At 41.2% G+C, this 10710-nt stretch overlaps 1 protein-coding gene across 1 annotated transcript; it reads right to left on the bottom strand.

Moving 5' to 3' along the window:
- Positions 1 to 1222: 1222 nt before the first annotated feature.
- BORCS7 (BLOC-1 related complex subunit 7) lies at positions 1223 to 10572 on the bottom strand. Its single transcript, XM_083441610.1, has 5 exons — positions 9738 to 10572; positions 6780 to 6842; positions 5175 to 5218; positions 4446 to 4466; positions 1223 to 2702 (listed from the first exon to the last, which is right to left on the bottom strand). The coding sequence occupies exons 1-5, from the start codon at positions 9885 to 9887 to the stop codon at positions 2651 to 2653; spliced, it is 330 nt and encodes a 109-aa protein (XP_083297736.1). The 5' UTR covers positions 9888 to 10572; the 3' UTR covers positions 1223 to 2650.
- Positions 10573 to 10710: the final 138 nt, after the last annotated feature.

Raw genomic sequence — 10710 nt, 5'->3', positions numbered from 1 at the left:
CTACCCAGAAGGCCCTCTGTCTGGTTCCCTGTAGCTTTGCTTCTCGCCAGAAGGCCCTCGGCGCTGGACCTCAGCGTCCGGGCAGAACGATGGGGGTGGAGACGCTCCTTCAGGTATACTGGGCCGAGGCCGTTTAGGGCTTTAAAGGTCAACACCAGCACTTTGAATTGTGCTCGGAAACGTACTGGGAGCCAATGTAGGTCTTTCAAGACCGGTGTTATGTGGTCTCGGTGGCCGCCCCCAGCCACCAGTCTTGCTGCCGCATTCTGGATTAGTTGTAGTTTCCGAGTCACCTTCAAAGGTAGCCCCACGTAGAGCGCATTGCAGTAGTCCAAGCGGGAGATAACTAGAGCGGTCAAGAGAGCCATTGGAAAAAATATTCCTGCACATGCTCTCTTGCAGAGTAAATAAAGAAAGAGTATTACGGTTTTCAAACGTAATCCATTCCGGAAGTCCGTTTGACTTCCGAAACATTCAAAAACCGAGGATCAAAGGGCGGCTGGGCAAATCTAATTGGGGAAAAATGAGAAATGCGTTTGGCTTCTAAGGCACATTCGAAAACAGAAGCAGTCACTTCCAGGTTGTTGGCGTCTGGCTCCTGAAACGTTTGGCAGCCGAGATATTCAACAACCGAGATTTGACTATATTTTAAACCATCCATTGATATGCAGGAACTTGGTTCCTTCCCAAACTGATTATACTTACCAGATGCAATAGTTAGCTGGTGGCTTGATTTTAAATGTTTACATGTCAACTGCTTTGATTTTTTATGATTTAGCAGTATATAAATATTTTTCTAAATACATACATATATCTTACAACAATCACAGTAATTCTGAAACAGTTCTCTCTCCCCCCCCCTTTAACATTTTCATTTTTGTGTAAGAATGGAATGGTCAGCATTGGAACAGTGTAAATGGGACTTGCAATGAATTGTTGTAATGTGGAGTGTTCCTGTTCACTTTTCATGGCAGCCAGCCACTCAATCTCTTCTCACACCATTTTCCATTGTCCATCCCAGCATTCCATAGCCACTGAGCATGCTCAGTCCTCACTGGGTTGTTTGGGAAGGATTCCCCCATTAGGGTTTTTCATATAAAGAATTGTTGTATTTTGCAAACCCAAGCCTGCTGATATTTCCTTCTTGTGAGTGGGTGACATCATTTTGGCTAAATAAGTAACAGCACTCATACAGTGACTGCATCACTCTTATCCACAGATATGTATTTAACTGGTACTAGATATGTATTTAACTGGTTCTTGTTCAAAAAGAGCAAGAGGTACAGCAATCGTAACATATATTGCCTGATTTTGTATACAAAATACTTCGCTCCTTCAGTTTTTTGCAATTTGTCAATGAAGCATGAGTCCCGTTCTCTGAACAAAATACAAACAAAAAGGAAATGCAAATATATTTTAAAAACATATTTTAGATCAGTTCTGTTTCCAATGGGCTTTAAACTGGTTCAAGCCACAACACTGTATAAATAAGATATTGCATGTACATCTGCAGCTGTATATCTGAATAGATTACTGGTTCAGTAGGATATTACATAATGAAACCAAGGCTGCTTAATCAAGAGCCGTAATAGCAGTGAGTGCTTAGGAATGTAGCCCAAGGCCAAAACTGACAGCAGATGTACAGACTGAGGGGACCCCTTTCAAACACTTTCTGCAAAGGAAATATACACACTCAAGTAGTTTCAGAACAGCTCAGACTCATGTAGCTAAAACTACATTAAGAAATAAAGGAAAATAAATTTAAAGTATAATCCCATGCATATTAATACAAAAGTTAAGTTCCATGTGTTCAGTGGGGACTATTCCCAGATAAATGTGCACAGGATTGCAGCTTAAATTAGAAACCATTGGCAGCTATACATATTGATGTATATAGATTGATTGATTTGCAAATTTTAAAGAAAATCTAAACAAGCTGTCAAATTTCATCTCTGCACACTCAGCTCCCACTAAACAAAGACCAAGTTGGAAGAGAAAAAAATCCAGTCCTCTAATTCTTTGTTTAATTACTTAGGTAGTAAAACTAGATAGATTTTCATACTCAGGGATGCGAAATGCCAGTATAAAGTGATGGTTGAACCTACACACAATAACCATACACAGGGAACCACCTGCATGCAGCTTTTTCAAACAGCTTTCTAGTGCTCATCCAACTACCATGAGATTGTATTCCTCAGCCCTGAAACATGAAAAAATTCAGCCTACTAATTAATCTGACTGAGCTCTGAACAGAGAAGAGTTTCATCCTTTAAAGCACTCTAAAACAAAACAAGATATATTTCATTTGTGATCTCCAGAAGTGTAAATCCTTGGAAAAATTAATCCATTAAAAATATGCACACGTGGGATTGCAGTCTGCAATTAGATACATTAAAATAGCCAGCTTTTTATAACTGCAACATTGGCGATGGAAAAAATCTAAGAGTTTCCTCCATTTGCAGGTCAGAATCTTGTACACTGTGCAATGTACACTTTGCATCATTACAAACTGGCAGATTATTTGGGGATGAGATCAGTCCCATAGTGCATTTGGTGAAGAAGGAATAGAGGAAGGGTCTCCATAAGTCCTCAGACATGTATTTTCTCAGTGGTTTCTATCAGCTCTTTAACACCGTGCAACAGTCTCTCTTCATTTCAGAAGGTGAGTCAGTTGGTCGCGCAAATTTGAAGACTGTTCAACACTGAAGATGAGAAGGAAGACTTCAATAGACACTCAAGGATATTAGGATATATTAAATATTGACTGTAAATGGGCCAGTCTGGGCTGCTTCTGCAATGTAAAGATGGACCAGGGTTGTCAGGATAAAATGGGGAGGTATCTGCTGATTTAGTCCACTAATCGCCCCACCCAAAATATCCTTTAGAGATTGAAAGAAGAGGACACCCTACGTCAACAAGAAGGGAACAGATGCTTCCATTTTAAAGGTTAACATTTAATACCCCACTGACTGACCCAAAAGGTTCTTGCAGCAGCTTAAAAAAATAGAAATAATGTTTGTTTTCACCTAACAAAACCACTTTACACCCAGGACTCAATTCAATTGCATCTACAACCAAGTAGCTAAAGATCCAACATTCTAGATACTTATCTTGGAGGGAGTCCTGACTTACTTCCAACTAAACATGTCTAGGATTGGACTGCACATCTTTTTGACTGAGAAATGAGGGTGAGGAAGAAGTGGGGTGTAAATGGGGACAATTTAAACGAAAGCCATAAGCATGAGGCTCATTGGCAGAATGAATCTAGCTTGAGCAATCAGGATGTCACCTAGGAGAAGAACCTTTGAAGTGCAATCCTGTGGGTGTTTACTTGGAAATAAGTCCCAATGTGTTAAACAGGGACTGCTCACCAGTAGTAAGCCTTACTCTCACAAATGGAGGTCCGTAGAGCAGGAAACAGAAACCATGGTGGAAAAAGCCAAAACAGTAAAGAGTATGGCCTTCTTGGTCCACTCACCTTTTTAAAACCATTTTTATATATCAAACAGTTTTATATATGCTTTTATTATATTGTAAACTGCATCAAGATGCTTCATAAGCATAGCTGTCAAGTGTCCCTTATTTGAAGGGACAGTCCCTTATTCCAGGGCCATGTCCCGCTGCTGTCCCTTATTGATGGATGTCCCTTAAATGTCCCTTAAATTTCAAAGGAAGCAGCTCCTCTCCCTCCCGCCTTGCCGGCCAGGGAGGAGCGAGGCTCCAACTGTGTTGCTTGGCTGTGTTGCTCACCCAATAAGAAGTCTAAGAATGACTGGGGGGTGGAGCTTGCATGCTTTGTGTGTGGCTAGTTAATGCAAGCTGAGGGGTTTTTTGAATGCTGGACGCCATTTTGTTGCACGTGCTGCTGCAAACTTTGCAGTGCAAAGCCCGCCGGGGAGCCATCTTAAGTTGAGGCTGCATAGGCCTTGTGGTGCATGTGATTCAGATTCTAGTCAGTTGAACCTCTGGTTACAAAGTTGGTTGGACAGTGTTCTCGGTGCTACCAGCATGAGTTTGACCAGACTGCAGGAGGACAGGAAGACTGGAGTGTCTGGAACAGGTAAGGTTGCAGGTCCCTTATTTTGGCTGCTGGTCCCTTATTTTCAAGGCTGCTGGCCCCTTATTTTCAAATCTGTAAGTTGACAGCTATGTTCATAAGAAGCAGTTCATAAATTAAAGGCTCTGGGTTATTATTTATGTATGTATTTATTTCATCACACATTTTACCTGTTTTTACTATGTTACACTTTAAAAATCAAGCAATATCACTATTATTTAACATTTATTTGGCACCAGCAGTGTGCCACCTTTGTACAGTTTTGTACAGAGGTGATATAGTCCTAACCTATTTGGTTTACATTCAAAATAACATGAACAGAACAAAAGGCAAAAGTAGCAACAAGGGGGAGTGTAAAAGCCACTCAAATAAAGCAGAGCAAACTTACTTTTTCTGAATAGCTTCTTGCCTAGAAAAAAAAAGATGTCAATATAAAATAAATTATAAGGAAACTGGCTGCAAGGTGCTTAAGAACACAAACAGGTTGAACTGAATTCTGAACTGATGAAAGGCGGCCTCATTTCAGGAAGCTAAATAAAAGAACGAGTATCAGATTGACTTCACTTCCATGATATATAGAACTGAACTGACATCCTGAAATTGTTACCAGTGTTGCAAAGAAGCTTGTGAAGTAAAGCTGCAAAAAGATAAATCCTACTTCTAAAGATTCCTTTTATGATGGCCATTAGATGCGTCTCAGAGATGTGTAAGGTAAAACAACCTAAGAGTCAATTTAGCTATTTTATCTTAGTAGTTAATAACAGAAGCTATATTGGAATGCTGGTAGTAGAGGACAAGAGTAACAAAATAATGCAGTAGTGTAGCTGTTCAAGATTCCAGCATTTTTTGTTCCATTCTACAATCCCCAACAGTCAGACAGCATTCATTGGACAATAAGCATGTTTGGGAAGATTTCCTCCTTAGGGTCCCCCCCCAAAGAAATGTTTTTCTACTTCTGCAAATCATGGAGTTCCCCCAAGCTTGCTGAAATGTCACTTTTGTGTTTGGTAAGTGAAGTTTTGGTTACATCACAGCCTGGACACTGGAAACATTAGAGGGGATGAGATTTTAATAGTCCTGGTCAATCAAATAAAGAGTACACAATGCATATACTTACTGGTACTGCAGATGAGTAGTTATAATGGCCATTTTCCTTAAACTCTGCAAAGGAGAAAATATTAAATACGGTAGATTTCCCCTCACTATGATTCTCAATCATTACTCATGGCATTTTACGTTACACTCTCCTAGCCTTGAGTATCTGTTGTTCTGAATGATCTGAAAGCTTTTGAAATTAACTTTATTTAACAATTTTATTTTTCCAGCTAGCCACTTCTACATTCACCCAAATTTTTCAGTTCTGATCATGACACACCTTCCTAGAACTCATTTGGGAGCTTCCCTTTTAATTTTATTTAATACTGGATTTCAGATTCAATTCAGTAATTTTGGAATTCCAATCCTGAGAGCAACAAGCAAGATTCCTAATTGGCAAGCTTGATTAAAATAAAAAATAAAAATCTACCAGGCTTGGGCTGGACAACATACAGCTCACATACCATCTGTAACCAACCACACCAGCTGCCACCAGCCATGGCCTAAAGTTCATCACCAGCAACTGTATAAATTATGGGAAAATGTAATCACATTTTCTAGTTTTGGTTGAGTTTCATAGGAAGCAGAGTTCCCCTCTTAGCCACAGAAGCTGAGCAAGCTCCCTTGCCACACAGACTGACTCACCTAGAAGTCTGTAGACTGCCAATACTGCTCAAGAATTAATAAAATAAATAATAAATAATAAACGTTTATTGTCACTACACCACCTGTATCCAGTGAAATTAAACGAGCCCCCCTCCCCCCCACACATACACTTACTTCCTCAAACTCCAACATAAATCATGAAGGCACAAGACTGGAATTATTGGGGCGGCGATGCACAGATATATAAGCCAACCGTATGTAGCAATGTCCACAGTCCCATATTTCAGAGATGAACAACTAGAGATGAATAATTTATTTATTTATTGTCTAGCTCAAAGCTGGTAACGTTCTTGGTATAGATAACAATAAGCCAATGACTGTTTAATTCTCTTAAAATCTAACCATTAATACTAATGTCAAGGCTATTCTGATAAACACATAAACACTAATGTAGACTACAGTGGTGCCCCGCAAGACGAATGCCTCGCAAGACGGAAAACCCGCAAGACGAAAGGGTTTTCCGTCTGCAGAGGCGCTTCGCAAGACGAATTTCCCTATGGGCTTGCTTAGCAAGACGAAAATTGACGGAAAAAAATGATTATTTTTTTTGCTCCAAAACCCCTTATTCTGAATCGCTAAGCTGCTAAAAGCAAAACCGCTAATCCCCCCCCCCTTAAAAAGCCGTTTTTAGCCCTTTTTTAGCCAATAGCGCTAATAGCGCTACTCCGTCAATGGGCTTGCTTCGCAAGACGAAAAAACCGCAAGACAAAAAGACTCCCGGAACGGATTCTTTTCGTCTTGTGAGGCACCACTGTATTTGAAAATGATAAAGGCAGGTAGCCTATAGTGCTTCTGAGGTGAAGTCCAGATCATGTTACGAATGGTGGAGAAACAAACAACTTTCAATTCCTAACCCTGCACTTTATGAGTTACCTCCTCTTTTCCCCATGTCTTGCAGTTCACAGAGAAGAACCTAGTTATCTGACAAAGTCCCCACTTTTGTAGCTCAAGTATTTCTTACATCTTCTGAGTGCAGAATGGCATCCTCTTGCATCACCATGTTTCTGGCAGCTTGTCCTAAGAACTGAAAGACATGGAAGCCACAGTAAGATACACAAGTTTCCTGTTCTTAGGTGCCAGTGATGTAGCATTCCACTGGTCCTCAAAGGTGGCAATTCTGCTCATAGCTTACTATTCCAATAGCATTTAAGCACTCTAAATGTAAGAATTATTGCAGGCTTAACAAACAGAGGGTTAAAAAAAGTATTATTTGGGACTCATGGAAACATGCAGTGGGCTGCCATGAGTTTGGAATTCTCTTTTATTTTGACACAAGGTTTCAAGTAAGCTAAAGAATTAATACTCCAAAGCACGGGTAAGCAAACTAAGGCCCGGGGGCTAGATCTGGCCCAATCACCTTCTAAATCCGGCCCGCTGACGGTCCAGGAATCAACATGTTTTTACATGAGTAGAATGTGTGATTTTATTTTAAAAGAATCTCTGGGTTATTTGTGGGGCATAGGAATTTGTTCATTTTTTCTTCTTCAAAACATAGTCTGGCCCCTGACGAGGTCTGAAGGACAGTGAACAGGGCCCCCGCTGAAAAAGTTTGCTGACCTCTGCTCCAAAGGCTTGGGGACATTGAGATGCAATCATGAGCAGCTGAAATCAAGACTTGACAATCGAATAATTTGTATGCTTCCTTTATTCCATTGAACTTATCCCTTCTAAGATATCTGGTAGACCTACCAAACATTAAAATGAGGGTAGCCTTTACACTGGCAAGTTTAAATGTCCTTCTACTAGAGGACTAGATAGGCTGGCACAAAGGAATTCCTAAGAAGTTTGTGGTTGCAACTCTGTGCCAATAGAAGACAGAACTCATGCGCTCCTTGAATGCCCTTTAGAAACAACTATTTACCCATTGCTAAGAACATAGAAGGGAAGGTCACCCCCAGCAAAGACTTGTTTTTTGCTGTCTCTTGTAGAGAAGTATATATCCTTTTAGAATATCTGAATTTCTTGCTAAGGCTCTACAAATCCATGCTATTAAACTTAAAGGGGTTATAGGAAAGGATTTATCCTTTAAAGGTTAAGGAGCAGAAATGTAAATCTCTATTATTAATATTTTTGTTATCATTTTCATGTGTATAATGGCTGTCTGCTAAAACACAATAAACTGACTAATTCTTATTTATATGTTTTCCAAAAGAAAAGAAAACAAATTGTACAGCATTTTCCAATTAGCATTCCGTTAGTGTCTGACTTCCCCTCTACCCTTCCATGGTTTCCTCAAATTTCCTAGTACTGCTGCATATTATAATTATTCTGTGCCTTCTGTCCTCCACCGTATTCTCAGTATACATTTTCTGCTGTTCTTACTCAAATCCTGCTTGCGTTTTAACATGTTTACAATAAAAAAATTAATCTACAAACATTTTTCAATCCTCCTTGAAAAAAGTCTCATCTTGCTCTGTAATTTTACTAGTTAAATTTGCTAATTCAGCATATTCCATCATTTTCAACTGCCAATCCTCTTTAGTAGGTACTGCCTCATCTCACCATTTTTTTGTGCATATAGTATTCTTGCTCACAGACAAGAATAAATTCTTCTGGGTGTTTTTGGTACATCTGTCCCAGTTATCCCTAAAAGAAAAGCTTCTGGTCTTTTGGGTAGAGCCTCCTTAAATATTCTCTTTACCTTGCTAAAAATCATCTCCCAGAGTTTTAACCCAGGGAGTCCCAGAAAATAGTTAATGCCATGCAGCCCCCCCCCCATGAGCCTCTCTGAGGCTGTTGCCTCAAGTGGCACTTTGAGAGGGGCAACAGATTTGCTCTGAGTGCTGCACCTGCCTCCTTGCATTCTGCCAGGAGTTCTCTGGAAGGGTATTTATTTATTTATTTATTTAGCTTTATATTTTTAATAAAAATATCAAAGCAGTTTACAGCATATTAAATCAATAAAACAACAGCCAGGCAATGTTCCTCTGGCCTCATGAGGAGCCTCTTCAGTAGGGCTGGTGATTCTGGGCCTCGTCCACTAGGCCAAGTGGAAGGGGCCTTGCAGGGAGCGGCTAACTTCTATTATACCTCATTCTCATGAGCGGAAGAATTTTTAAGGTTTTTTGTACGGGAGCGAAAAAATAAATAAAAAGTACTTCCAAACCCACCCGCCCCATATGCTTCTTTATTTGACAACTTGTTGCTTTTAAGGCCGACATATCTTGCAGATGTGTTCAGTCACTTGAATGTAATACCTCAAAATAGGGAATAAATTTTACAAATTTTGACTGTTAAAAAGTCAAAATCCTCCCTCCCAGGCAAAAACAACAGGGCTTTTTGTCCTTTTCAAAAGCATCATCACTTATGTTCTTTAATAAATGCAAGCAACTTGTATCAAATCCCTACCCCCACCCCTTTCTCAACTTGGAGACTGTCAGTTGCTGGGAATCACAGGTGGGCAGAAGGCTGTTGTTCTCATGTCTAGCTTGGGGAACTTCCCGCAGGCATCTGGCAAGATACTATGAGAAGATGATGCTGGCCCAATCCTGCAGGCTTCTCTGCAGAAAGGCAGACCAAGATTCATATTGCCAATCATTTGTCAGCCCGAACAGTGAGGAGCACAGTATTTTATGATTGCAGCTAGTGGGAGAGAACTACTGCGGCTTTTTAAAAGGAGGTGGAAACAGCAAGTGTGCTGAGAACTTTTGATTTTAAACCCCCGTTTCGATACCCATTTTCAAAACCAGAATAAGGAGTACAATGGAGAACAAGGAAAGCACTACTCAGCTGCTGTCCAACCCCCCCTCCCCCCATGCCTAGGGCACTACACCCCTTACAGCGATAGGAAGCTGGAGCAGTTCCAAAACAGCCGGCATCCCACAGAGAATACAAATCCCACCATGCATTGCGCTCCCCAGCTGCCGGTCTAAAGTTTTGCCGCAGCGCAGTGCTTTCTGGGCCTCGAAGTCTCTCTCACCTCGGCGCTCCGAGAACCCTTCAGCACCTGTTTGGTGAGGGCGATGACATCCGTGCCGCAGCTGGTCACCTTCTCGGTCAACAGTCCCTTCACCGAGTGGCCGAATCGAGTCTGAACGTCCACGGCGCTCGCAGCTGAGGGTGCCGCCATCTTGGTAATGTCACCCGCCCGAACAAGCCCGTCTCCCACGTGAAGGATGCAACGACGGCGAGCGAGAAAGGGCAAAACAAGTGAAAAGGCAAGACGGCGAAACCGCTCTCCCAGAGGGTCCAGACCACGATCTTACGGATGTTGTGTTCTCAGTCTGTCAGACCCACACAGTCAGACATTAAGAAGTAATGGGGACATGCCCTTCCCTATTATTATTTATTTCTCAGGATCACCGCTTCTTCACACAAAGTGATTTATTTGCGCGCGCGCGCGCGCACACACCCCTCCTCAACCAAGATACTCAGATATAAATGAGAACAAAAAACAGAATCACAATCCCAGCCAATAAAATACAAATGTTTAATCAAATTAAAAGCGACAAAGCAGAAACACTAGAGAGGCACTCACAATCACACCAGTGTGGTATACCACACCCTTCAAGAACTACTGTTTTAAGCTCCTTTGGTCAGGGATCTTTCTGCTCATTCTTTGTAAAATGCCAAGTGCAGACATGACACCGTATGAAAATATTAATAGTTGTTGCCTAAACCTGTAGTGAAAGGAGGTGGTAGAACACGGAGGTGAAAGAATGGGCTGCAGCCAGCACTTCATGGTAGGAAACAACACTTTTGTCGTTGCCTGCATATAAAAACTCCCTGTAAGGAGAAAATGAACACATCCTGGAGAAATGTTCTGTGCCAGTAATCTCCCTGCTGGGCTAGTTTTCTCCTTGCAGGAGAAGCAGCACTGCTCACCTGTCTTCCCAACATCAAACATCCCTGCCCATTACCGACAGCAAGAAGGGGAGAAAGTGAGGAGCTTA

Source organism: Podarcis tiliguerta, assembly GCF_965153285.1.
Source record: "Podarcis tiliguerta genome assembly, chromosome: 5".
Taxonomy (NCBI): domain Eukaryota; kingdom Metazoa; phylum Chordata; class Lepidosauria; order Squamata; family Lacertidae; genus Podarcis; species Podarcis tiliguerta.
The sequence above is the reverse complement of the archived record's forward strand: the minus strand, read 5'-3'. Positions and strand labels throughout refer to the sequence as shown.